Source organism: Xenopus laevis, chromosome 3L (assembly GCF_017654675.1).
Source record: "Xenopus laevis strain J_2021 chromosome 3L, Xenopus_laevis_v10.1, whole genome shotgun sequence".
Classification (NCBI taxonomy): domain Eukaryota; kingdom Metazoa; phylum Chordata; class Amphibia; order Anura; family Pipidae; genus Xenopus; species Xenopus laevis.
This window is the reverse complement of record NC_054375.1, coordinates 1,858,924-1,885,144: the sequence shown is the minus strand read 5'-3', so window position 1 is coordinate 1,885,144 and position 26,221 is coordinate 1,858,924. Positions and strand designations below refer to the sequence as shown.

At 47.1% G+C, this 26,221-nt stretch overlaps 1 protein-coding gene across 1 annotated transcript in view; it reads left to right on the top strand.

Annotated features, from left to right (window-relative positions):
• The window catches only part of LOC108710178 (inositol 1,4,5-trisphosphate receptor type 2), a 106,742-nt gene that overhangs the window by 27,134 nt on the left and 53,387 nt on the right, over positions 1 to 26,221 (top strand). The window contains exons 7-32 of the mRNA XM_041585473.1: positions 9 to 92; positions 431 to 577; positions 1,131 to 1,226; positions 3,072 to 3,113; positions 3,457 to 3,608; positions 4,115 to 4,214; positions 4,330 to 4,490; positions 4,747 to 4,888; positions 5,083 to 5,244; positions 5,422 to 5,594; positions 5,823 to 5,942; positions 6,025 to 6,210; positions 6,421 to 6,672; positions 6,827 to 6,971; positions 7,068 to 7,218; positions 11,927 to 12,120; positions 12,739 to 12,868; positions 13,332 to 13,389; positions 13,637 to 13,802; positions 14,731 to 14,907; positions 15,758 to 15,847; positions 15,991 to 16,116; positions 18,788 to 18,910; positions 19,061 to 19,261; positions 24,625 to 24,876; positions 25,080 to 25,205. Of these exons, the coding sequence (XP_041441407.1) occupies positions 9 to 92; positions 431 to 577; positions 1,131 to 1,226; positions 3,072 to 3,113; positions 3,457 to 3,608; positions 4,115 to 4,214; positions 4,330 to 4,490; positions 4,747 to 4,888; positions 5,083 to 5,244; positions 5,422 to 5,594; positions 5,823 to 5,942; positions 6,025 to 6,210; positions 6,421 to 6,672; positions 6,827 to 6,971; positions 7,068 to 7,218; positions 11,927 to 12,120; positions 12,739 to 12,868; positions 13,332 to 13,389; positions 13,637 to 13,802; positions 14,731 to 14,907; positions 15,758 to 15,847; positions 15,991 to 16,116; positions 18,788 to 18,910; positions 19,061 to 19,261; positions 24,625 to 24,876; positions 25,080 to 25,205 (3,756 nt within the window). The remainder of the gene's footprint in view (positions 1 to 8; positions 93 to 430; positions 578 to 1,130; positions 1,227 to 3,071; positions 3,114 to 3,456; positions 3,609 to 4,114; positions 4,215 to 4,329; positions 4,491 to 4,746; positions 4,889 to 5,082; positions 5,245 to 5,421; positions 5,595 to 5,822; positions 5,943 to 6,024; positions 6,211 to 6,420; positions 6,673 to 6,826; positions 6,972 to 7,067; positions 7,219 to 11,926; positions 12,121 to 12,738; positions 12,869 to 13,331; positions 13,390 to 13,636; positions 13,803 to 14,730; positions 14,908 to 15,757; positions 15,848 to 15,990; positions 16,117 to 18,787; positions 18,911 to 19,060; positions 19,262 to 24,624; positions 24,877 to 25,079; positions 25,206 to 26,221) is intronic.

The window sequence follows — 26,221 nt, the reverse complement described above, 5'->3', positions numbered from 1 at the left end:
CCTTTCAGGTCAATGCTGTGAACTGCAACACCAGCTGGAAAGTGAACCTGTTTATGAAATACAGCGACTATAGAGATGATGTCCTTAAAGGGGTAAGAGCCAAGATCTTATGGGGAAGTAGGTACCAGTAAGTGCCCATCAAGTGAAACTAGAAAGAAAGGTGGGGTGTCAGGAGAAGAAGGTGGGAGAGTCCTACCAGAAGGAGAAGGTTGGAAAGAAGTTGGTGACCAGAAAAGAGGAATTTGCCAGGAGGAGACTGGAAGGGATGGAGGCACCAGTATGGGTGGAGAGGTGGAGTAAGTGGGAGAAAGAGAGGTGCCAGGTGGAGACTGGAAGAAGGGGAGACTTCAGAAGGAGTAGACGTTGTCCCCTTTCTGGGTCATTCCTACAACCCACTACTGGAAGTGACCTTTTTTTGCCCATCCTGCAGGGAGACGTCGTCCGGCTCTTTCACGCGGAACAAGAGAAATTTCTCACCTGTGATGAGTATGAGAAGAAGCAGCACATCTTTCTGCGCACCACCTTGCGCCAGTCAGCCACCTCCGCTACCAGCTCCAAAGCCTTATGGGAAATAGAGGTCAGTAACCTCCCATTCCAACACTGAGACTTACCATTTGGGCTCCTCCATCTGCTTGACTCCTAGACCCTTCAGCATTAGTTCTTTGGGATGTCCATGCTTTTATACCTGTTTGTTCCTCTCTGGTTGGGTGGTGGGACTGACTTCTACCATCTTCCCAGGAAATCTACTTTGCCCATCTACAGCCTTCTTCCATGGGTTTAAAGAATTTACTCCTTTCCCAACAAAGTTTTATTGGGTCCATAGAACATTATTCATGTTGAGGTTCTGGGGGTAACTCCAGGGTTGAATTAGACCTAAAGATCTCCTGGGGAAATCAGTCATGGGGGCCTCAGCCAAGGACAATGTCCATCAGCTCTTTTTTATTTCAACCATAGGTCTATCTGACCTTGTGTTTTCATCTTGATATTTTTGAGAGAGGGCCTTCAAGGTTAAGTTCTAGGAGGCCTGTTAGATACAGGGTGGCCTAGTCCAACTAAATGCAATATTAAAACATGGTTTCTCTCTCACCCACTCCTATTAACTGATGTTGAGTTGTTGTCTAACCTGGCAGGTTGTTCACCATGATCCTTGTCGGGGAGGAGCTGGACAGTGGAACAGTCTGTTTCGCTTTAAGCATCTGGCCACCGGGAACTACTTGGCTGCAGAGGTAAGTGGGAAAGTGTAATTTTTTTCTTTCCGTTTTAAAGGAGAACTATGGAAATGACGACATGGGGTCTACAAGCTTGTGTGTACAAAATATGAGTGCTAATGGATTTCATTTGGTGAGGGTCTTTCTATTGAGAGAGGATGCCTTTCTATTAGGTGTGGAGTATTTTCATTGAGTGGACATGGCACTGAGAGTGGTGAGACTGGGTGTTTTTTCCACAGAGTAGTCCTGCCTTTGAGTAGAATGGAGATGTATTCCATAGTTCCATAGTCTACGGTGGTGACATTTTGTTGACTGTGGGTCTTTGTTGAGAGTGTCTGGGACATTCAGTAGAATTGTCTGAGCATTTTCATGTTGGGGGAGGTGTCTCTGTTGAGTAGCAATGTATTTTGGTTACATGGTGGGAATGAGTCTTCCCATTGAGAGATTTTGGCTTTTATCTTCAGAGTAGGAATAACTTTCATTGACTGTTGGGATCACTCCATTGAGAATTGATGGCCTTCATTGAGTGCCCCTGTCTTTCCGTGAACGTTCCTTAGTGTAGGAATGTCTTTCAGTTGAGGGTTGGTCCATTGGATGGGAAGGATCCTTCATTGAGACGTTCTGTTGAGTGACTGTAAGCTCCATTGCTTGTGTTGGACTTGAAATGATGCCCGTTGACTAGAAATGGGAATATTTGGGATCTTTCCATGACTTTCCTATGAGAGACCTGGCCGCTGGGTGTTTCTGTTAGTGCCTGGGAGTTATTATTGCGTGACTCAGTTCATTTTGAGTAAATAGAGAGAAGGAAACTCCGTGTTTGTCTCCTTTCCTTTTATAATGAAAAACGTCCAATTTTGTCTGAACTCCGTCACACAATAGCGAAACAGAATCGCAACATTTATACTGATATTTATTATACAGAATTAATGTTTCAGAGCCGGATATTATGGGCTGGAATTAGTCTCAAGTGGACCTGGATTTTGTCTCTTTCTTTCCCTGATCACTTGTCTCTCTCCCTGTGCCTCTATTCTGCTCTGTCTCTGCCCATTATGTCTGTCTCTCCATCAGTCTCTCTACCCCCCCTCCATTCTTTGTCTGTTCATGCTCCCTATTCCCCTGCACTCTGTTTTCCAAATGTTCTAACCTGTCCAATTCTAACTGATCAATATCCCTAGTATGGGGGATAAATGTTGGGCCTGGCTATAGACACACAGAGAATCCTTATTGGACTATCAATGGGCAGCTTTAGCCTTTGGGGTCTCCCAAAATAAAGACCAGTCTCATATGTCTCTGAGCTGTTGCACTGAATGGAAAGCGCCACTAGGTGGCAGCAAACAACCAGACGCCGATTCTCGTTTTTATTGCGGCCCCTGGGACACTGGACTGAACCAAATTCTGTTATAGTTCATTTAATTTCAGCAGACGACATTGGGGGTCACACGTCTCCCCAACAGAGCAGGACAGGATCCGCCATGATTCAAGTTCTGGGACTTTTTATGGAGACATTAAATGCATTACATTCCCTTGTTTATTCTATTCTAATATAATTCTATTATATTCCTTGTTACAATTCATGGAAACGCTGCAGGATGGAGACACCCCTCGGGGGGAAGTAACTCCGAGCCAAACACAATTTGTGTGAAATCTCAATCTCTTATCAAACAAACGGGTGAGAAGTGGCTCCGTGGAGGGTGCCAGGCGTCCCCCCAATTCCAGTAACTCAGATCATTATCATGTGACTGCTCCTTGTGAATTGGGGCTGCTGGGAGTTGTAATTCAACAATATAGACAGATGTCCATGTACTAAACAAGTCTGTCCAATCAGGATGTAAATTTTACTATTTTTTATTTTTTATTTATCAGATAAATCCAGATTATCGGGATGTCAATGACACGAGAGCCACGGTAGGTTGGAACTGCCCAGTGTTACATTGTGTCGCCCCCAGTCCTGTATAAAAACATCTTTAAACCCCAACTGGTACTCAACCAACCTGCAGCCTGACCAAGACCCACTGACCCGCCCCACTACTACTACAAGCTCCTCCCACCCAAGATGCCTCTGTTTAAACAAACCCCACCCTTCCCCCAGCTGGAGCATGAGTTAGGCTTTCAGATAAGGAACAGCTCACAACACAGAGGGAATGTCATTGGACAACTCCTTTGTTTTGATTGTGCTCCTACCAACAGGAAGTAGAATACGTGGATTGTATTGTGTTTGTGATACAATGTAACCGTTGTTTCTCTGTAGCGAGAAGGAGAACTTCCTGTGCACAAGAGGAAATGGCAGGCAGGGGAGAAGATTATGTACACACTTGTGTCTGTGCCGCACGGAAATGATATCGCTTCTCTCTTTGAACTGGACGCCACTACTCTGCAAAGAGCAGACTGTCTGGTACCCAGGTAATGTGCCCCATTCCATCTTCTGGGCTGTTCTCTTCCCCATGGTCACACAGGACATGGCACAATGTCCAGAGAAAAGGGGCAAGTGGAAATTATTTCCATGTCTTCTGCCGACCAGTCACTTAAAGCACTTATTAGCCACTAGGAGGCAGTGTTGCTCCAGAAAAATTCCTTTAAAGGGGATGTAAACCCAAACATAAAACCCTCCCTAATGAAAGAAGACACTTCCCAATTTTGGTTTAATTACTCTCATTTTGCTCAAAGTTATGTGTCACTGTCACTGCCGTTGTCTGTCACGATCTGCCCTCTTGCCCTGCACTGCTGGTTCTGACTTTTGAAAGAGCCATTAATTGCAATGCCATTCACACATACCTTTATGTGCAGTTCACGAGTGTAAGAGTTGCATCTGGTTGTTACTGTAGAGGAAACACTGTAAATAAACATTGGGGTTACCATAGAAACCACTGAAGCTTTACCAAAACTGCGGTTTCCTCTCTCGTTTTTAGGAACTCATACGTCCGACTGCGCCATCTGTGCACCAACACGTGGGTGACCAGCACCAGCATTCCCATCGACACCGAGGAGGAGAGACCGGTGATGCTGAAGGTACAAATCCTTAAATCAACCTCCGTGGGGGGCGGGGTATGAAAGAGAAAAAAAGAGAAAGTCTACAAATTTTCAAAATCATTAAAAATCAACTAATATGGCAACTCCCCCCCAGATCGGAACGTGCCAGACCAAGGAAGACAAAGAGGCGTTCGCCATCGTTTCCGTCCCGTTATCCGAAGTCCGTGACCTGGATTTTGCCAATGATGCCAACAAAGTCCTGGCTTCAACCGTGAAGAAACTGGAATACGGGACAATCACCCAGAACGAGCGACGGTTTGTTTCATGATGTTTCCCTTCCTTTTCTCCCCATTTAACCTTTTCTAATAGATGTGCTCCCTGTATTGGGCCCCAGATGGCGCTCTACTGATGAAGTCAATGTGTTTGACATTGGCAATACTTCTGTGTATGGGAAATAAAGTGATAGAATGTAACGCAGAGCCAATCAGCAGCTTCCTGTAGACTAACACCATTGTATCCCTTGTCCAATGAAACCCAAGTCATGAAACTCATCTGGTGTTTTACCCTTCAGCTTCGTTACCAAACTGTTGGAGGACCTGATATTCTTCGTTGCCGGTGTCACTAACAATGGGCAGGAGGTTCTGGATGTGGTGGTCACAAAACCCAACCGCGAAAGACAGAAGTTAATGAGGGAACAAAATATTCTGGCCCAGGTTTGTGGGGAACGGTGGCTTTGTTGATATTATATAGAAAGGATTCCAGAGGATTTGGGATCTCATCTTCTACATTCGGGGTCCCCCAGTACCAAAACTAGGACCAAAGCTCATATTATGGGATGCATAAATCATTTTCCCATCTAATCAATGTGAAGACATTTGTTTTACAATCTTAATTTTTCTCGCTGCAGATCTTTGGGATCCTGAAGGCTCCATTCAAAGACAAAGCCGGTGAAGGGTCCATGTTGCGGCTGGAAGATCTGGGTGACCAGCGATATGCACCCTATAAATATATCCTTCGCCTGTGCTACCGGGTCCTGAGACATTCACAACAGGACTACCGCAAGAACCAGGTCAGAGAGAGAGAGACAAACACATGGACTGTGGGTGCCACTTAATAACATAGGAACCCCATAATCACAATTGGCACCTTGTAGACCAGCAGATCCTTTCTGAGGGTGTGGACTTGAATTCTCAGGATCTGTATATTCTTTCATGAATCCCTCACCCATGCCCGTCTCTGCTCCTAGGAATACATTGCCAAGCACTTCTGCGTCATGCAGTCCCAGATCGGATACGATATTCTAGCGGAAGACACCATCACGGCGCTGTTGCACAACAACAGAAAACTCCTGGAGAAACACATCACCGCTAAAGAGATAGAGACCTTCGTCAATTTGCTGAGACGGAACCGGGAGCCGAGGTAAGTCGTCCGTTACCTGGAAAACGCACTTGAAAGTTTATCCGTAAGGCCCTCGAGGCTGACATTCATGGAAAGAGACTTTCTCCCCAAGGGACACCAATCAAGGGTAACCTGAGATGATCAACAGGGTTTCATCTCCATTACAAATATCCTTGAACAAAAATTTCCCGATCTGTGCTTAAAATGAGGCTAGAGGTAGGTCTTACATCATCTGTACTTACGTTTCAGATTCCTGGACTACCTTTCAGATCTGTGCGTGTCCAACACAATGGCGATCCCCGTCACCCAGGAGCTCATCTGTAAATTCATGCTGAGTCCGGGAAATGCGGATATTCTTATTCAGACCAAGTAGGTGGTTTGTCATGGAATTGACACCCTTTCCTGGCGAAGCAGGCGGGACTCAAGACAATTTGTTTTTTTTCATTCACAGGCTGGTCTCCACGCAGATGGACAACCCTTTAGAATGCTCAGTTCTACCCGATGACATGGACGACGAAGAGGTCTGGTTGTACTGGATCGACAGCAACAAGGAACCACATGGGAAAGCAATTAGGCACCTGGCACAAGAAGCCAAGGAAGGGACCAAGTTAGATCTGGAAGTCTTGACTTATTATAGGTGGGAATCATTTCTTTTGCACTATACTGTATCTTTATTTTGTGATATGGAGCTCCCACCACCCATGGTCTTCTTGGTCATGATATCAAAGTCCTGGAGATGTGGTGGAAACTAACTCAATGTGAGATAGATACAAAGTAACCAAGATGGACCTACTGGTTCTTTTGTGCCATCAAATTTTAACTTGTGTTTCTGTTTCTCCTTGTGAAGGTACCAGCTAAACCTCTTTGCCAGGATGTGCCTGGACCGCCAGTACCTCGCCATCAACCAGATTTCCACCCAGCTCTCGGTAGACCTGATCCTCCGGTGCATGTCCGACGAGAGCCTTCCGTACGATCTGCGGGCATCCTTCTGCCGCCTCATGCTCCACATACACGTCGACCGGGATCCCCAAGAATCTGTTGTTCCGGTGAAATACGCCAGATTGTGGACAGAGATTCCGACCAAGATCAGCATCCATGAGTGAGTTTCTCATGCAGAGATACCAAAGTCTTAACTAGACCACTTGATAATGTTCTAAGGAACCCCCTGCCCATTTAGTCTTGAGCAACAAGTGTCTGCGTTTAAATGCAATCATGGGGCTAATTTTCCTTGTATATTCTGTTTGTGTTTGTAGCTACGACTCCTTCACAGACTCCTCCAGAGACGAGATGAAGAGGAAGTTTGCCCTCACCATGGAGTTTGTGGAGGAATATCTCAAGGAGGTTGTGAACCAACCGTTCCCGTTTGGGGATAAGGAGAAGAATAAACTTACCTTTGAGGTACATTAACTATACAGACATCCCCTGCTTTATTTGAAGAAGAACCTACCTGGAGACCTACTGACAGTCCTATCTGTCCCTGTTGCTTCCCTACAGGTGGTCCACCTGGCTCGGAATCTCATCTATTTCGGATTCTACAGTTTTACTGAACTCCTCAGGCTCACGCGAACCCTCCTGGCCATCCTGGATATAGTTCAGAGTCCCATGTCCTCCTACCTGGAGAGGATGAGTAAATTCCAAGATGGAGGTGAGTTAGGGAATGATTTGTACAGGGATTATGGGGTACTTTTGGGCTTCCTCTGAAGGGGGATGGAGGAATTAGGGAGCAATGACTGAAATAACTTTAAAGGGGAATTTAACCTGTAAATGACTTTTAAGCATGTTGTAGGCTACATTGATCAAAAAAACATTCCCATCCAAAACATTCTAGTCGAATTTCCCCTTTGAGAGAAATATCTTGAAACTATCAGCCGCACTCATGAGAATTCCAGAGACGATTCCATGCATATTAATCAAGGCTCTAATTACTCAAGTGCTTCACAGCTTTGTGCTCAGTGTGAGGGACTGAAATAATGATTCTGGGGACGACATAATTCATATATCAGAGGGAAGACGCGGTTGTCACCGACATGATAAACAAAATGATTCTTAATTAAAGGGAGAATGTGATGGAGTCGCATGTCTGGTTCTATTATTTACTATCATAAAACATCACAGGAATTCTATGGTCCCCCTTGAAATGTCTACTGAACTGGACCTCCTGTCATCAGTCTGTGTAAAGCCAATCGGTACCTGCTCTCAGGCCCCAAACAAATGACTCCTGCCAGCACTGCTCCAAACCTCCAAGTCTCAACTTCCTTTGCACGAGGAAGTCTGTTTCCTTGTACTCTTGTGACTGTCTCTACTTCCTTTTACCAGGGAGTATATTTCCTGTTTCTCGTGTTACTGTCTCTACTTCCTTTGCATGGGGGAGTATTTCTTAGTACTCGTGTGACTGTCTCTACTTCCTTTGCACGGGGGATTGTATTTCCTGGTTCTCGTGTGAATGTCTCTACTTCCTTTGCATGCGGAGAGTATTTCCTGGTACTGGTGTGACTGTTTCTGCTTCCTTTGCACAGGGGATTATATTTCCTGGTTCTCGTGTTACTGTCTCTACTTCCTTTGCATGGGGGAGTATTTCTTAGTACTTGTGTGACTGTCTCTACTTCCTTTGCACAGGGTAGTATTTCCTGGTACTCGTGTGACTGTCTTTACTTCCTTTCCACAGTGAAGTATATGTCATGGTACTCGTGTGACTGTATCTACTTCCTTTGCACGGGGGATTGTATTTCCTGGTACTCGTGTCACTGTCTCTACTTCCTTTGCATGGGGGAGTGTATTTCCTGGTACTGGTGTGACTGTCTCTACTTCCTTTTCACGGGGGAGTGTATTTCCTGATACTCGTGTGACTGTCTCTACTTCCTTTGCACTGGGGAGTGTATTTCCTGGTACTCATGTGACTGTCTCTACTTCCTTTGCACTGGGGAGTGTATTTCCTGGTACTCGTGTGACTGTCTCTACTTCCTTTGCACGGGGGAGTGTATTCCCTGGTACTCCTGTGACTGTCTCTACTTCCTTTGCACTGGGGAGTGTATTTCCTGGTACTCGTGTGTCTGTCTTTACTTCCTTTTCACGGGGGGAGGTATTTCCTGGTACTCGAGGGACTGACCAGTAACATCTCAGGAACACAATGGTTTACCTACAAGATTGCAGGGGACCCTTTCTTTTAAAGGGCCAGTAAGGGTCAGTAGTAATCACCCCCTGTATTACCCGTGACCTCGAATGATTCCTGATATTTAACTCTGAGAGGCAGCGTCTGACAGACGGAATAGTATGTCCGTATATGAAATGAAATGGAAGCAGACAGAAAATGACAGTTGCTGTGAATGTTATAAATCCCTAATTATCCCGTATGAGGGTCGGGCTCCCATAGAAACACTCAAATGTGGGACTGATCATGTCACAGTGAGACACGGGGGGGATGTTAATGCAGAGAGAAGTCGATACAAGTGTCAGTGTCTCTAATGTGAGAGTTGGAATGTGTCACTCACAGAGAGAGCAGGTTAACGAGAGACACTTACTATCTCGCGGCCATTGTCTGATCCGGTCATTAACGTCCTTGTAACAAGCGCAACAAGTTTATTGTGAATTTGAAAATGCAGAAGGATTCGTGTTCTACAGGGATTTGTCGCTTTCACAGGGTTCTGCTAATTGGCTTCTTCCAGGGATTCTGTGGAGCCCACTGTTACATTTCCTATTCGGCTGAGTATGTACCAAAAATTTTTTTTTAAATGTAAATCTACTTACCTGTCCCCCTGTCCTGATTCTCTGTACTTCCTGCTCCTGGGCTGCTCTCTTTCCCCTGGTCAGACAGGAACCTCCCCCTGGGTAAGTGAATCCAATCTCCCCCAGTACTTACCCAGGTACAGAGCTCTGATTCTCTGTACTTCCTGCTCCTGGGCTGTTCTCTTTCCCATGGTCAGACAGGAACCTCCCCCTGGGTAAGAGAATCCAATCTCCCCCAGTACTTACCCAGGTACAGAGCTCTGATTCTCTGTACTTCCTGCTCCTGGCTGCTCTCTTTCCCATGGTCAGACAGGAACCTCCCCCTGGGTAAGTGAATCCAATCTCCACCAGTACTTACCCAGGTACAGAGCTCTGATTCTCTGTACTTCCTGCTCCTGGGCTGTTCTCTTTCCCATGGGCAGACAGGAACCTCCCCCTGGGGAAGTGAATCTCCCCCAGTACTTACCCAGGTACAGAGCTCTGATTCTCTATACTTCCTGCTCCTGGGCTGTTCTCTTTCCCATGGTCAGACAGGAACCTCCCCCATGGGAAGTGAATCTCCCCCAGTACTTACCCAGGTACAGAGCTCTGATTCTCTGTACTTCCTGCTCCTGGGCTGTTCTCTTTCCCATGGTCAGACAGGAACCTCCCCCTGGGTAAGTGAATCCAATCTCCCCCAGTACTTACCCAAGTACAGAGCTCTGATTCTCTGTACTTCCTGCTCCTGGGCTGTTCTCTTTCCCATGGTCAGACAGGAACCTCCCCCTGGGTAAGTGAATCCAATCTCCCCAGTACTTACCCAGGTACAGAGCTCTGATTCTCTGTACTTCCTGCTCCTGGGCTGTTCTTTTTCCCATGGTCAGACAGGAACCTCCCCCTGGGTAAGTGAATCCAATCTCCCCCAGTACTTACCCAGGTACAGAGCTCTGATTCTCTGTACTTCCTGCTCCTGGGCTGTTCTCTTTCCCATGGTCAGACAGGAACCTCCCCATGGTAAGTGAATCCAATCTCCCCCAGTACTTACCCAGGTACAGAGCTCTGATTCTCTGTACTTCCTGCTCCTGGGCTGTTCTCTTTCCCATGGTCAGACAGGAACCTCCCCCTGGGTAAGTGAATCCAATCTCCACCAGTACTTACCCAGGTACAGAGCTCTGATTCTCTGTACTTCCTGCTCCTGGGCTGTTCTCTTTCCCATGGTCAGACAGGAACCTCCCCCTGGGTAAGTGAATCCAATCTCACCCAGTACTTACCCAGGTACAGAGCTCTGATTCTCTGTACTTCCTGCTCCTGGGCTGTTCTCTTTCCCATGGTCAGACAGGAACCTCCCCCTGGGTAAGTGAATCTCCCCCAGTACTTACCCAGGTACAGAGCTCTGATTCTCTGTACTTCCTGCTCCTGGGCTGTTCTCTTTCCCATGGTCAGACAGGAACCTCCCCCTGGGTAAGTGAATCCAATCTCCCCCAGTACTTACCCAAGTACAGAGCTCTGATTCTCTGTACTTCCTGCTCCTGGGCTGTTCTCTTTCCCATGGTCAGACAGGAACCTCCCCCTGGGTAAGTGAATCCAATCTCCCCCAGTACTTACCCAGGTACAGAGCTCTGATTCTCTGTACTTCCTGCTCCTGGGCTGTTCTCTTTCCCATGGTCAGACAGGAACTCCCCCTGGGTAAGTGAATCCAATCTCCCCCCCAGTACTTACCCAGGTACAGAGCTCTGATTCTCTGTACTTCCTGCTCCTGGGCTGCTCTCTTTCCCATGGTCAGACAGGAACCTCCCCCTGGGTAAGTGAATCCAATCTCCCCCAGTACTTACCCAGGTACAGAGTTCTGATTCTCTGTACTTCCTGCTCCTGGACTGTTCTCTTTCCCATGGTCAGACAGGAACCTCCCCCTGGGTAAGTGAATCCAATCTCCCCCAGTACTTACCCAGGTACAGAGCTCTGATTCTCTGTACTTCCTGCTCCTGGGCTGTTCTCTTTCCATTGGTCAGACAGGAACCTCCCCCTGGGTAAGTGAATCCAATCTCCCCCAGTACTTACCCAGGTACAGAGCTCTGATTCTCTGTACTTCCTGCTCCTGGGCTGTTCTCTTTCCCATGGTCAGACAGGAACCTCCCCCTGGGTAAGTGAATCTCCCCCAGTACTTACCCAGGTACAGAGCTCTGATTCTCTGTACTTCCTGCTCCTGGGCTGTTCTCTTTCCCATGGTCAGACAGGAACCTCCCCCTGGGTAAGTGAATCCAATCTCCCCCAGTACTTACCCAGGTACAGAGCTCTGATTCTCTGTACTTCCTGCTCCTGGGCTGTTCTCTTTCCCATGGTCAGACAGGAACCTCCCTATAGGTCACGTTGATCGTTTTTCACTGATGTTTTTGTTAGTAATTGTTACTTAAAGTTAAACCTGACTGTTTTGCCAACCTGACTGTCTGTCAGTTAGAGTTTCTAATGGTAACGGACTCCTGCTGCACAAATATGGCAGCCCCCTCCTAGAGGAACAGGGTTGTTACAAAGGTAATATAAAAGCATCAGTCAAATACTATTATGGCAAAATTATAAATCGCATTCAAAGACAATGTTATGATAGATAAAAAGAAAGGTTATTTACTGATGTCAGTATCTCTTTAATGTTTCAGGTAACAATGTAATGAGAACCATCCACGGTGTTGGGGAGATGATGACTCAGATGGTGCTCAGTCGGGGTTCGATCCTGCCCATGGCCATTCCTGATGTCCCAGCCGGTCTTCACTCCAGCAAACAGGGCAGCTCCATCGATAACGAGGATATAACCGTCATGGACACAAAGCTGAAAATCATTGAGATCCTACAGGTCTGAGAGTTATGGTTAGGATTATGATTAGGGTTATGGTGAGGGTTAGGGTTATGATTAGGGTTAAGGGGTATGGTCAGGGTTAATGTTATGATAAGGGTTAGGGTTATGCTTATGATTAGGGTTATGGATAAGTTTTAGAGTTATGATTATTGTTAAGGGTTATGGTTAGGGCTATGATTAGGGTTAGCGGTATGGTTAGGGTTATGGGTATGGTGAGGGTTATGGTTAAGGGTTATGGTTTAGGTTATAATTAGGATTAAGGGTTAGGGTTTGGGTTATGATTGGGGTTAAGGGTTAGGATTATGGTGAGGGTTAGGATTATGGTCAAGGTTATGGGTTAGAGTTATGATTAGGGTTAAGAGTTATGGTTAAGACTTAGGGTTATGGTTAGGGTTATGATAAGGGTTAGGGTTATGGTTATAATTAGGGTTAAGGGTTAGGGTTATGGTTATGGTTTAGGGTTATGGTTAGGGTTATGGTTAGGGTTATGGGGATCGTGGTGATTAGCAAAACCACTTGGGATCACAGTGCATCACTGTATCAGAAAGCTGATTGGTTCCTTATTCAAAAGTAGATTCTTCCCTTTTGGACCTCTCTAATGTCTTTGTCTTGCAGTTCATACTCAGCGTGCGGCTAGACTACAGAATATCCTACATGCTCTCCATTTACAAGAGAGAATTCGGGGATCAGGGAAACAGTATTGAGAACTCAACAACCTCTCCCCCTGAACTGCTGCCGCCATCAGGTATTGTCTGGGGGCTTATTTGTCTGTTGTTGCTCAATAATAGGGGAATATTGCACCCCAATTTACTTTCAATCAAATATCTCCATCCACCAACTGTTTAACTCTTCCTTTACTCCTCACATGATTCTTTATTCTTACACCACTTTCCTAGACCTACTGTTCACTTATGTGGTAATTTAAGATATTCACCTTCCACTAGATCAGGAGCCCTTAGGCTTTGGGGTTCACACCCTCTCTTTATTGTCCAACATTTAATCAGGAGATGTAACCTATAACAAGGTCATGGGTACATAGGAACATGGTGGAGTAAGTCATACTACTACTTCTGTATGCTAAGTCATTAAATAAACATTCACCTCAAATGTCACTGATGGTCAGATTGGGCCCTCTCTCATATTGGGGAGGCACCAAAGGTGTACAATCTCTTTCTTATTAAGGAAATTTCCATTTCTCTTGATTTCAGTTGGGGCTCCTGATATTGACGAAATCGCAGCCCAGGCAGAGACCATGTTTGCTGGGAGGTAGGTACTTGGGTATGTGACAGCTTTAGATGCCCAAGGTACAATGGTATGATTTTGATGGGCCCTTTTTTGTGGGGCCCAAAGAGAAGCAGCTGTTTGTAAAGGTAGAAAAAAGAGGTTCCACCAATACCCTATGAATTACAGTGTATTTTAGACCCACCTTTTAGGAGTGGGGGTGGGTGGTTAGTCCAGATCTAATCGGCTGATTCAGAACATTTGCTCAATGATGGATCTTGTTACTTTCCAGTAAAGAGAAGAATCCGGTGGAATTAGATGACGAGGGGGGTCGGACATTTCTGAGGGTTCTCATCCACCTGATCATGCACGACTATCCCCCCCTGCTCTCCGGCGCCCTCCAGCTGCTGTTTAAGCACTTCAGCCAAAGGGCCGAGGTCCTTCAGGCCTTCAAACAGGTGTGAGATCATGTCGCTGTGGCCCCTTTATGGGGTAATCAAAGCTTTTCCTTCTGTGGCCACATCGTCTAAATGGTGCTCAAAATGTGGCCTTTGGAAAACCCAGGTGTGTTTAGATATGAACCCTGAAACGTGTGGGCTTCCAGAAGCCTTTGAAGATATGGAGGACAAGGGCCGTGGATGGAGTGATGGATAGGTGTTTGCTGGGGGTGGAGATTGGGAGTTGGTTACAGTAGTCTTGGTGGGAACTTGTGGGGCTTCCAGTAGCCTATGAAGATATGGAGGATAAGGGTTGTGGATGGAGTGATGGATAGGTGTTTGCTGGGGGTGGAGACTGGGAGTTGGTTACAGTAGTCTTGGTGGGAACTTGTGGGGCTTCCAGTAGCCTATGAAGATATGGAGGATAAGGGTTGTGGATGGAGTGATGGATAGGTGTTTGCTGGGGGTGGAGACTGGGAGTTGGTTGCAGTAGTCTAGGTGGGAATGTGTGGGGCTTCCAGAAGCCTATGAAGATATGGAGGATAAGGGTTGTGGATGGAGTGATGGATAGGTGTTTGCTGGGGGTGGAGACTGGGAGTTGGTTACAGTAGTCTAGGTGGGAATGTGTGGGGCTTCCAGAAGCCTATGAAGATATGAAGGATAAGGGTTGTGGATGGAGTGATGGATAGGTGTTTGCTGGGGGTGGAGACTGGGAGTTGGTTACAGTAGTCTTATTAGAGAGTGGTTTCTGTAGTTAGGAAAGGATGATTTCCCATAAGCCTTAGTGGATATAGGCCAGTGTCTACTGAGGAGGAAAGTCCCCCAACTGGGCCTCATTGAACCATCCACAAATGATCCATTCTGGTCTACATTGTGGGTCCTGGGCCACCACATTAAACGGTCATTTTTTTCCTTGTATAAAGTGTTATGGTCCAACCTTTCCATGCAGGTCCAGTTGCTGGTGTCCAATCAGGATGTCGACAATTACAAGCAAATCAAAGCCGACCTGGACCAGTTACGGCTGACGGTGGAGAAGTCTGAACTTTGGGTTGAAAAGAGCAACAGCTACGAGAGTGAAGAACTGGGGGAAGGACAAGCCAAGGATCGGAAAGAGCAGATCAACGAGGTGGGACAATGTCTTTCACTTCATTAGCAGGTCCCATAAGTAATGGCCCTCACGTGATACTGTATCAGAAGTAGCAAGAGCTTGCACTCTGTAAAAAAACCACTGCAGAGCATTGAGCTCATATGAAGCTGATGTTTAATTGGAGTCGGAACAAACCCGATTGCCATTCGTAGAGAATTTGTCATTTCAGCGCGGCGTTGGGCCGACCCAGAGAGACTCATTAGGGGAAGATGTGCAAAATGGGGCAGTAACATAAAACTGCTGATGTAATCATAACAAGTACATCAATAAATAATGTGACGGCTGCATCTGGCGCACATAAATTCAAGGACACGTCTGACTTGACTTGAGTGTAAATAATGATTTTTGATAGAAACTCAGAGTTTCTGTTCCCCCCCCCCGCGCGGTATCAGAAATGAGACGACCCGTCCCAGGATTTGGCCAGAACCAGCAGCCGGGAGTGGGAATGTCTCTGGTCGTCCTTTCGGCTGTTTAATTGGGACCTGGGAGAGCGAATCCGGGAGCCGTTATTTATTGCCTGTCACCGAATGATGAAAGAGCGCGGGGGCTTCCAGCCAATCCCATGCGGCGCCTTTATTTCTGGTGGAAAAGTCAAACAAAACGTGAAATGTGCTTGTTTAATGCAGTTTTCTGCCTGAAGGGCATTATGGGGCCCCTTGTGGTTAATAATGAGGGCAAATGGGGCATAACTGAAGAATAATGGGCCCTATGGGGGAGTAAAAGACAGACAGAAAGAGGAGGAGCCTAAATTGCTAAATGTCATCTTGGCCTATTGTCTTAACCTTGTTGCTTCCCCATTCGCAATTCAGTTTTAACCCTTTTCTTGCAGGAGACGGGTATCCTGAGCCCATTGCAGGACGGGACGAAAAAGCCCCAGATTGACAGCAATAAAGCAAATAATTACAAGATAGTCAAGGAGGTACCGCCTGAATTATTCATAGGTCACATGTGTGGCGCTTGTATGGGTCAGAACCACTGCCTAACTGCCTGGTGACCCACCCTCCGTCTCACACTGACACTTAGAATCCTCTAATAAATTCTTCTCTTTGCCTCGTGTTGTAGATTCTGATCCGACTGAGCCGACTCTGTACTCTGAGCAAGAAGGGCCGCAATCAGCAACAGAGACTGTTGAAAAACATGGGGGCCCATTCTGTTGTACTGGATCTTCTGCAGATTCCCTACGAGAAGGTCAGTACCTACCCCTGATACCCACATACCTACTGTACTGGGACTGTGTATCCCTCCCCTCTCCCACCTGCACACAAACTACCTACCCACATACCTACTGTACCTACTGTACTGGGACTGTGTATCCCTCCCCCACCTGCACACAAACTACCTACCCACATACCTACTGTACCTACTGTACTGGGACTGTGTATCCCTCCCCCACCTGCACACAAACTACCTACCCACATACCTACTGTACCTACTGTACTGGGACTGTGTATCCCTCCCCTCTCCCACCTGTACACAAACTACCTACCCACATACCTACTGTACCTACTGTACTGGGACTGTGTATCCCTCCCCTCTCCCACCTGCACACAAACTACCTACCCACATACCTACTGTACCTACTGTACTGGGACTGTGTATCCCTCCCCTCCCCCACCTGCACACAAACTACCTACCCACATACCTACTGTACCTACTGTACTGGGACTGTGTATCCCTCCCCCACCTGCACACAAACTACCTACCCACATACCTACTGTACTGGGACTGTGTATCCCGCCCCTCCCCCACCTGCACACAAACTACCTACCCACATACCTACTGTACCTACTGTACTGGGACTGTGTATCCCTCCCCTCCCCCACCTGCACACAAACTACCTACCCACATACCTACTGTACCTACTGTACTGGGACTGTGTATCCCTCCCCTCTCCCACCTGTACACAAACTACCTACCCACATACCTACTGTACCTACTGTACTGGGACTGTGTATCCCTCCCCCACCTACACACAAACTACCTACCCACATACCTACTGTACCTACTGTACTGGGACTGTGTATCCCTCCCCTCTCCCACCTGCACACAAACTACCTACCCACATACCTACTGTACCTACTGTACTGGGACTGTGTATCCCTCCCCTCTCCCACCTGCACACAAACTACCTACCCACATACCTACTGTACCTACTGTACTGGGACTGTGTATCCCTCCCCTCTCCCACCTGTACACAAACTACCTACCCACATACCTACTGTACCTACTGTACTGGGACTGTGTATCCCTCCCCTCTCCCACCTGCACACAAACTACCTACCCACATACCTACTGTACCTACTGTACTGGGACTGTGTATCCTCCTCCTCCCCACCTGCACACAAACTACCTACCCACATACCTACTGTACCTACTGTACTGGGACTGTGTATCCCTCCCCTCTCCTACCTGTACACAAACTACCTACCCACATACCTACTGTACCTACTGTACTGGGACTGTGTATCCCTCCCTCTCCCACCTGCACACAAACTACCTACCCACATACCTACTGTACCTACTGTACTGGGACTGTATATCCTCCCCTCCCCCACTTGTACACAAACTACCTACCCACATACCTACTGTACCTACTGTACTGGGACTGTGTATCCCTCCCCTCTCCCACCTGCACACAATCTACCTACCCACATACCTACTGTACCTACTGTACCGGGACTGTGTATCCCGCCCTCCCCACCTGCACACAAACTACCTACCCACATACCTACTGTACCTACTGTACTGGGACTGTGTATCCCTCCCCTCCCCCACCTGCACACAAACTACCTACCCACATACCTACTGTACCTACTGTACTGGGACTGTGTATCCCTCCCCACCTACACACAAACTACCTACCCACATACCTACTGTACCTACTGTACTGGGACTGTGTATCCCTCCCTCTCCCACCTGCACACAAACTACCTACCCACATACCTACTGTACCTACTGTACTGGGACTGTGTATCCCTCCCCTCTCCCACCTGCACACAAACTACCTACCCACATACCTACTGTACCTACTGTACTGGGACTGTGTATCCCTCCCTCCCCCACCTGCACACAAACTACCTACCCACATACCTACTGTACCTACTGTACTGGGACTGTGTATCCCTCCCCTCTCCTACCTGTACACAAACTACCTACCCACATACCTACTGTACCTACTGTACTGGGACTGTGTATCCCTCCCCTCTCCCACCTGCACACAAACTACCTACCCACATACCTACTGTACCTACTGTACTGGGACTGTATATCCCTCCCCTCCCCCACTTGTACACAAACTACCTACCCACATACCTACTGTACCTACTGTACTGGGACTGTGTATCCCTCCCCTCTCCCACCTGCACACAATCTACCTACCCACATACCTACTGTACCTACTGTACCGGGACTGTGTATCCCGCCCCTCCCCCACCTGCACACAAACTACCTACCCACATACCTACTGTACCTACTGTACTGGGACTGTGTATCCCTCCCCTCCCCCACCTGCACACAAACTACCTACCCACATACCTACTGTATCTACTGTACTGGGACTGTGTATCCCGCCCCTCCCCCACCTGCACACAAACTACCTACCCACATACCTACTGTACCTACTGTACTGGGACTGTGTATCCCGCCCCTCCCCACCTGCACACAAACTACCTACCCACATACCTACTGTACCTACTGTACTGGGACTGTGTATCCCTCCCCTCCCCCACCTGCACACAAACTACCTACCCACATACCTACTGTACCTACTGTACTGGGAGGAAGAAGTGACCAGTTTGCTAGAATGATATATAAGATATTGAGAAACTGAATCACCAGATAAAATCTGAATTCTTTACAGACGGATGAGAAGATGAATGAGATTATGACTCTGGCTCACACCTTCCTACAAAACTTCTGTCGGGGGAACCCACAAAATCAGATCCTTCTGCACAAGAAGCTCAATCTCTTCTTAACCCCCGGGGTAAGTCATGGAGGCAGCAGCTTTTTTCATGAAAAGATTCGGTTCTACACGGCAGGACATGAAGTCAATGTTAAGTGGTTTTGAAAGTATTTGTGAATTGTCTGTTCCCTGCACTGCTGGTTCCCAGTAACAAATCTTTCCTTTTTACAGTTGCTGGAGGCAGAAACAATGCGCAACATCTTCATGAACAACTATCACCTGTGCAACGAGATCAGCGACCGTGTGGTGCAACACTTTGTGCATTGTGTCGAGACGCACGGCCGCCATGTTGAATACTTGCGCTTCTTGCAGACCATCGTCAAGGCTGATGGGAAATACGTGAAGAAATGCCAAGACGTCGTTATGACTGAGGTGAGATTTCATTTATATTTGCTGAATGGAGAATCTGGTTGGTTGCCCAGCTTCCCTGTGGTGCCCACTCTCCTAGTTACATCTGTATTGTCTCCAGGCAGCAGTGCTGTAACATTCAATAACCCATTCACATAAAGCAGAGCTGTCTTGTCATAAAGAGGCACTCGAGTACCAGTAAATACACTCCCCTGTGCAAAGGAAGTAGAGACAGTCACACAAGTACCAGGAAATATACTCCCCCCATGCAAAGGAAGTAGAGACAGTCACAAGAGTACCAGGAAATACACTCCCCTGTGCAAAGGAAGTAGAGACAGTCACACGAGTACTAGGAAATACACTCCCCTGTGCAAAGGAAGTAGAGACAGTCACACGAGTACCAGGAAATACACTCCCCACCGTGCAAAGGAAGTAGAGACAGTCACACGAGTACCAGGAAATACACTCCCCCGTGCAAAGGAGGCAGAGACAGTCACACGAGTACCAGGAAATACACTCCCCCATGTAAAGGAAGTAGAGACAGTCACACGCCTACCAGGAAAAACACTCCCCCGTGCAAAGGAAGTAGAGACAGTCACACGAGTACCAGGAAATACACTCCCCTGTGCAAAGGAGGTAGAGACAGTCACACGAGTACCAGGAAATACACTCCCCACCGTGCAAAGGAAGTAGAGACAGTCACACGAGTACCAGGAAATACACTCCCCCGTGCAAAGGAGGCAGAGACAGTCACACGAGTACCAGGAAATACACTCCCCCATGTAAAGGAAGTAGAGACAGTCACACGCCTACCAGGAAAAACACTCCCCCGTGCAAAGGAAGTAGAGACAGTCACACGAGTACCAGGAAATACACTCCCCCGTGCAAAGGAAGTAGAGACAGTCACACGAGTACCAGGAAATACACTCCCCCGTGCAAAGGAAGTAGAGACAGTCACACGAGTACCAGGAAATACACTCCCGCGTGCAAAGGAAGTAGAGACAGTCACACAAGTACCAGGAAATACACTCCCCCGTGCAAAGGAAGTAGAGACAGTCACACGAGTACCAGGAAATACACTCCCCCGTGCAAAGGAAGTAGAGACAGTCACACGAGTACCAGGAAATACACTCCCCCGTGCAAAGGAAGTAGAGACAGTCACACAAGTACCAGGAAATACACTCCCGCGTGCAAAGGAAGTAGAGACAGTTACACGAGTACCAGGACATACACTCCCCACCGTGCAAAGGAAGTAGAGACAGTCACACGAGTACCAGGACATACACTCCCCACCGTGCAAAGGAAGTAGAGACAGTCACACGAGTACCAGGAAATACACTCCCCCGTACAAAGGAAGTAGAGACACACGAGTACCAGGAAATACACTCCCCCGTGCAAAGAAAGTAGAGACAGTCACACGAGTACCAGGAAATACACTCCCCCGTACAAAGGAAGTAGAGACAGTCACACGAGTACCAGGAAATACACTCCCGCGTGCAAAGAAAGTAGAGACAGTCACATGAGTACCAGGAAATACACTCCCCACCGTGCAAAGGAAGTAGAGACAGTCACATGCGTACCAGGAAATACACTCCCCCATGCAAAGAATGTAGAGACAGTCACACGAGTACCAGGAAATACACTGCCCCGTGCAAAGGAAGTAGAGACAGTCACACGAGTACCAGGAAATATACTCCCCCATACAAAGGAAGTAGAGACAGTCAAATGAGTACCAGGAAATAAACTCCCCCATACAAAGAAGTAGAGACCGTCACATGAGTACCAGGAAATATACTCCCCCATACAAAGCAAGTAGAGACAGTCACACAAGTACCAGGAAATACATTCCCCCGTGCAAAGGAAGTAGATACAGTCCTATGAGTACCAGGAAATATACTCCCCCATACAAAGGAAGTAGAGACAGTCACATGAGTACCAGGAAATACACTCCCCGTGCAAAGGAAGTAGAGACAGTCACATGAGTACCAGGAAATACACTCCCCGTGCAAAGGAAGTAGAGACAGTCACACGAGTACCAGGAAATACACTCCCCCGTGCAAAGGAAATAGAGTCAGTCACACGAGTACCAGGAAATACACTCCCCCGTGCAAAGGAAGTAGAGACAGTCCTATGAGTACCAGGAAATATACTCCCCCATACAAAGCAAGTAGAGACAGTCACACGAGTACCAGGAAATACATTCCCCCGTGCAAAGGAAGTAGAGACAGTCATATGAGTACCAGGAAATATACTCCCCCATACAAAGGAAGTAGAGACAGTCACATGAGGACCATGTAATACACTCCCCGTGCAAAGGAAGTAGAGAGAGTCACACGAGTACCAGGAAATACACTCCCCCGTGCAAAGGAAATAGAGTCAGTCACACGAGTACCAGGAAATACACTCCCCCGTGCAAAGGAAGTAGAGACAGTCCTATGAGTACCAGGAAATATACTCCCCCATACAAAGCAAGTAGAGACAGTCACACGAGTACCAGGAAATACATTCCCCCGTGCAAAGGAAGTAGAGACAGTCACACGAGTACCAGGAAATATACTCCCCCATACAAAGGAAGTAGAGACAGTCACATGAGGACCAGGTAATACACTCCCCGTGCAAAGGAAGTAGAGACAGTCACACGTGTACCAGGAAATACACTCCCCCGTGCAAAGGAAGTAGAGACAGTCACATGAGGACCAGGTAATACACTCCCCGTGCAAAGGAAGTAGAGACAACCATCCAAACCAAGGTCAGAGTCACAAGATTTTCAGTGATTTTTCATTACTTATATATTTTTTCAGACTTGATACCATTCCTTTCAAATTAGCTTCTATTTCCCCCTATTAAACTAAGGAGAATGAAATAACGCCCCAATATGCACTTGTTAGAGTCGGGGTACAAGCCTGTTGAAGGCAAAGGCCTGCACATTGTCATGTAAATGGGGGACTTGTTAGAGTTGAAAGATATCGAATAATAAATGGCTGAACACAAATTGAAAAGGATCTAAATAAAGATTCTGCGTCTCTCACATGTTCCCTCAGTGTTTCGCCAGACTGCGGTTTTTGTTCGGCGAGTGAAATCATTAGTTTTATTCCCATCCCTCCGATCTTTTGTCTACGTCTTTTGCAAAAAAGCAGCGGGAGGAAACGACACTTCCCTTTAATCTTTTTATTTAAACAAAAAATGAGAGAATGAGAGACATTAGCATAACTGTACCCCCGACAATGAGTCATGTGTCACTCATCTTAATTGCTACCACGGAAACGGGAAGTTTCATGTCATAATGGCTGAGCCGAACATGTCGTTCCCTGACACAGAAATAAGTGAGAAGAAAAGTTATGACTTTCAGCTGATTTTAAGTTCTGCAACAACTCCCAAAGGAACCGCTACCTGCACTGATAACTTGTATCTCTTAATAAACTTAATGTACCCTCTGCCTTTGTTTGGGGGAGTGTGACTGTCTCTACTTCCTTTGCACAGGGGAATGTATTTCCTGGTACTCGTGTGAGTGTCTCTACTTCCTTTGCACTGGGGAGTGTATTTCCTGTTACTTGTGTGACTGTCTCTACTTCCTTTGCACGGGGGAGTGTATTTCCTGGTACTCGTGTGACTGTCTCTACTTCCTTTGCACGGGGGGAGTGTATTTCCTGGTACTCATGTGACTGTCTCTACTTCCTCTGCAAGGGGAGTGTATTTCCTGGTACTCATGTGACTGTCTCTACTTCCTTTGCACAGGGGAATGTATTTCCTGGTATCGTTCGTGAGTGTCTCTTACTTCCTTTGCACTGGAGAGTGTATTTCCTGTTACTTGTGTGACTGTCTCTACTTCCTTTGCACGGGGGAGTGTATTTCCTGGTACTCGTGTGACTGTCTCTACTTCCTTTGCACGGAGGGAGTGTATTTCCTGGTACTCATGTGACTGTCTCTACTTCCTCTGCAAGGGGAGTGTATTTCCTGGTACTCATGTGACTGTCTCTACTTCCTTTGCACAATGGAATGTATTTCCTGGTACTCGTGTGAGTGTCTCTACTTCCTTTGCACTGGGGAGTGTATTTCCTGTTACTTGTGTGACTGTCTCTACTTCCTTTGCACTGGGGAGTGTATTTCCTGTTACTTGTGTGACTGTCTCTACTTCCTTTGCACGGGGGAGTGTATTTCCTGGTACTCGTGTGACTGTCTCTACTTCCTTTGCATGGGGGGAGTGTTTTTCCTGGTACTCATGTGACTGTCTCTACTTCCTCTGCAAGGGGAGTGTATTTCCTGGTACTCATGTGACTGTCTCTACTTCCTTTGCACAGGGGAATGTATTTCCTGGTACTCGTGTGAGTGTCTCTACTTCGTTTGCACTGGGGAGTGTATTTCCTGTTACTTGTGTGACTGTCTCTACTTCCTTTGCACGGGGGAGTGTATTTCCTGGTACTCGTGTGACTGTCTCTACTTCCTTTGCACGGAGGGAGTGTATTTCCTGGTACTCATGTGACTGTCTCTACTTCCTCTGCAAGGGGAGTGTATTTCCTGGTACTCATGTGACTGTCTCTACTTCCTTTGCACAGGGGAATGTATTTCCTGGTACTCGTGTGAGTGTCTCTACTTCCTTTGCACTGGGGAGTGTATTTCCTGTTACTTGTGTGACTGTCTCTACTTCCTTTGCACGGGGGAGTGTATTTCCTGGTACTCGTGTGACTGTCTCTACTTCCTTTGCACGGGGGAGTGTATTTCCTGGTACTCGTTTGACTGTCTCTACTTCCTTTGCACGGGGGAGTATATTTCCTGGTACTCGTGTGACTGTCTCTACTTCCTTTGCACGGGGGAGGGAATTTCCTGGTACTCGTGTGACTGTCTCTACTTCCTTTGCACGGGGGAGTGTATTTCCTGGTACTCGTGTGACTGTCTCTACTTCCTTTGCACGGGGGAGTGTATTTCCTAGTACTCGTTTGACTGTCTCTACTTCCTTTGCACGGGGGAGTATATTTCCTGGTACTCGTGTGACTGTCTCTACTTCCTTTGCACGGGGGAGTGTATTTCCTGCTACCCGTGTGACTGCCTCTACTTCCTTTGAACGGGGGAGTGTATTTCCTGGTACTCGTGTGACTGTCTCTACTTCCTTTGCACGGGGGAGTGTATTTCCTGGTACTCGTGTGACTGTCTCTACTTCCTTTGCACGGGGGAGTGTATTTCCTGGTACTCATGTGACTGTCTCTACTTCCTTTGCATGGGGGAGTGTATTTGCTGGTACTCGTGTGACTGTCTCTATTTCCTTTGCACGGGGGAGTGTATTTCCTGGTACTCGTGTGACTGTCTCTACTTCCTTTGTATGGGGGAGTGTATTTCCGGTTACACAATGCAGTGACAAGTAATTATAGTGACTGTCTCTCTGTCTGCATCAGTTGATCAATGGAGGAGAAGATGTGCTGATCTTTTACAATGATCGGGCCTCATTTCCGGTGCTGCTGCAGATGATGAGTTCGGAGCGAGACCGCGCAGACGAGAGTGGCCCGTTGGCCTATCACATCACCCTGGTGGAACTGTTGGCAGCTTGTACAGAAGGAAAGAACGTGTACACGGAAATAAAGTGCAACTCTCTGCTGCCCCTGGATGATATTGTGAGGGTCGTTACACACGAGGACTGTATCCCGGAGGTAAGTCACACAGGGGAAGTGCTTGCTGAACTATAGGGTGAAACTATAGATGTCACAGCAGGTGCCTGAGCAGGACAGAAAGCAGTGAAAAGGAAAAGCACAACAAAGAGGGAAAGAGAAATGGGAAACAGGAAGTTAAGAGGCACAGGCAGGAGAACTGGATACTCTAAGCTGCAATTTTCACTACATTTTTCACTTTTCAGGTTAAAATCGCCTACGTCAACTTTGTCAACCACTGCTACGTGGACACCGAGGTGGAGATGAAGGAGATTTATACCAGTAACCACATCTGGAAACTCTTTGAGAACTTCCTGGTGGACATGGCGCGGGTGAGTGGCTACAGACTGGTCTTGTCATGGGAACGTACCCCCTCCTCTGATTGGCTAGAGGTTGGTCTTACCTTGGGAATGTTCCCCTTTTCTGGTTGGCTAGAGGTTGTTCTTGCCCTGGGAATGTTCTCCTTCTCTGAATGGCTAGAGCTTGGTATTACCCTGGGAATGTTCTTCTTTTCTGATTGGCTAAATTTTGGTCTTGCCATGGGAATGTTCCCCTTCTCTGGTTGGCTAGAGGTTGGTCTTGCCCTTGGAATCTCCCCCTTCTCTAGTTGGCCAGAGGTTGGTCTTGCCCTTGGAATGTCCCCCTTCTCTGGTTGGTTAGAGGTTGATTTTGCCCTTCGAATGCTCCTCTTCTCTGGTTGTTGGTCTTGCCCTGGGAGTGTTCCCCCTATCTGGTTGGCTAGAGGTTGGTCTTCTATAAAAGTTAAAAAATGTGTTTTTATTTCACATCAAATATTAAAAAGTAGTCATACAGACCAATTGACAGTACGCCTTACGCGTTTCAATAAGCACCGGTCGGGTACGAAACGCGTAAGGCGGAGCGTCAATTGGTCTGTATGCCTACTTTTTAATATTTGATATGAAATAAAAACAAATTTTTTAACTTTTATAGAATGCCTTGGAATATATTTTTTTGGAATTGTTACATGTGCCCTTTGAGCTGGGGGTATATTCCAGCGCTTTGGCCCTTTTTGACTGGCCTTATAGACTGCAGCAGTTGGTCAGTATTTTTTGTAGAGGTTGGTCTTGCCCTGGTAATGTTCCCTTTCTCTGGCTGGCTAGAGGTTGGTGTTGCCCTTGTAATCTTCCCCTTCTCTGGTTGGCTAGAGGTTTGTTTTGCCCTTGGAATGTTCCCCTTCTCTGGTTGACTAGAGGTTGGTCTTGCCCTTGGAACCTTCCCCTTCTCTGGTTGGCTAGAGGTTGGTCTTGCCCTGGGAATCTTCCCCTTCTCTGGTTGGCTAGAGGTTGGTTTTGCCCTTGGAATCTTCCCCTTTTCTAGTTGACTAGAG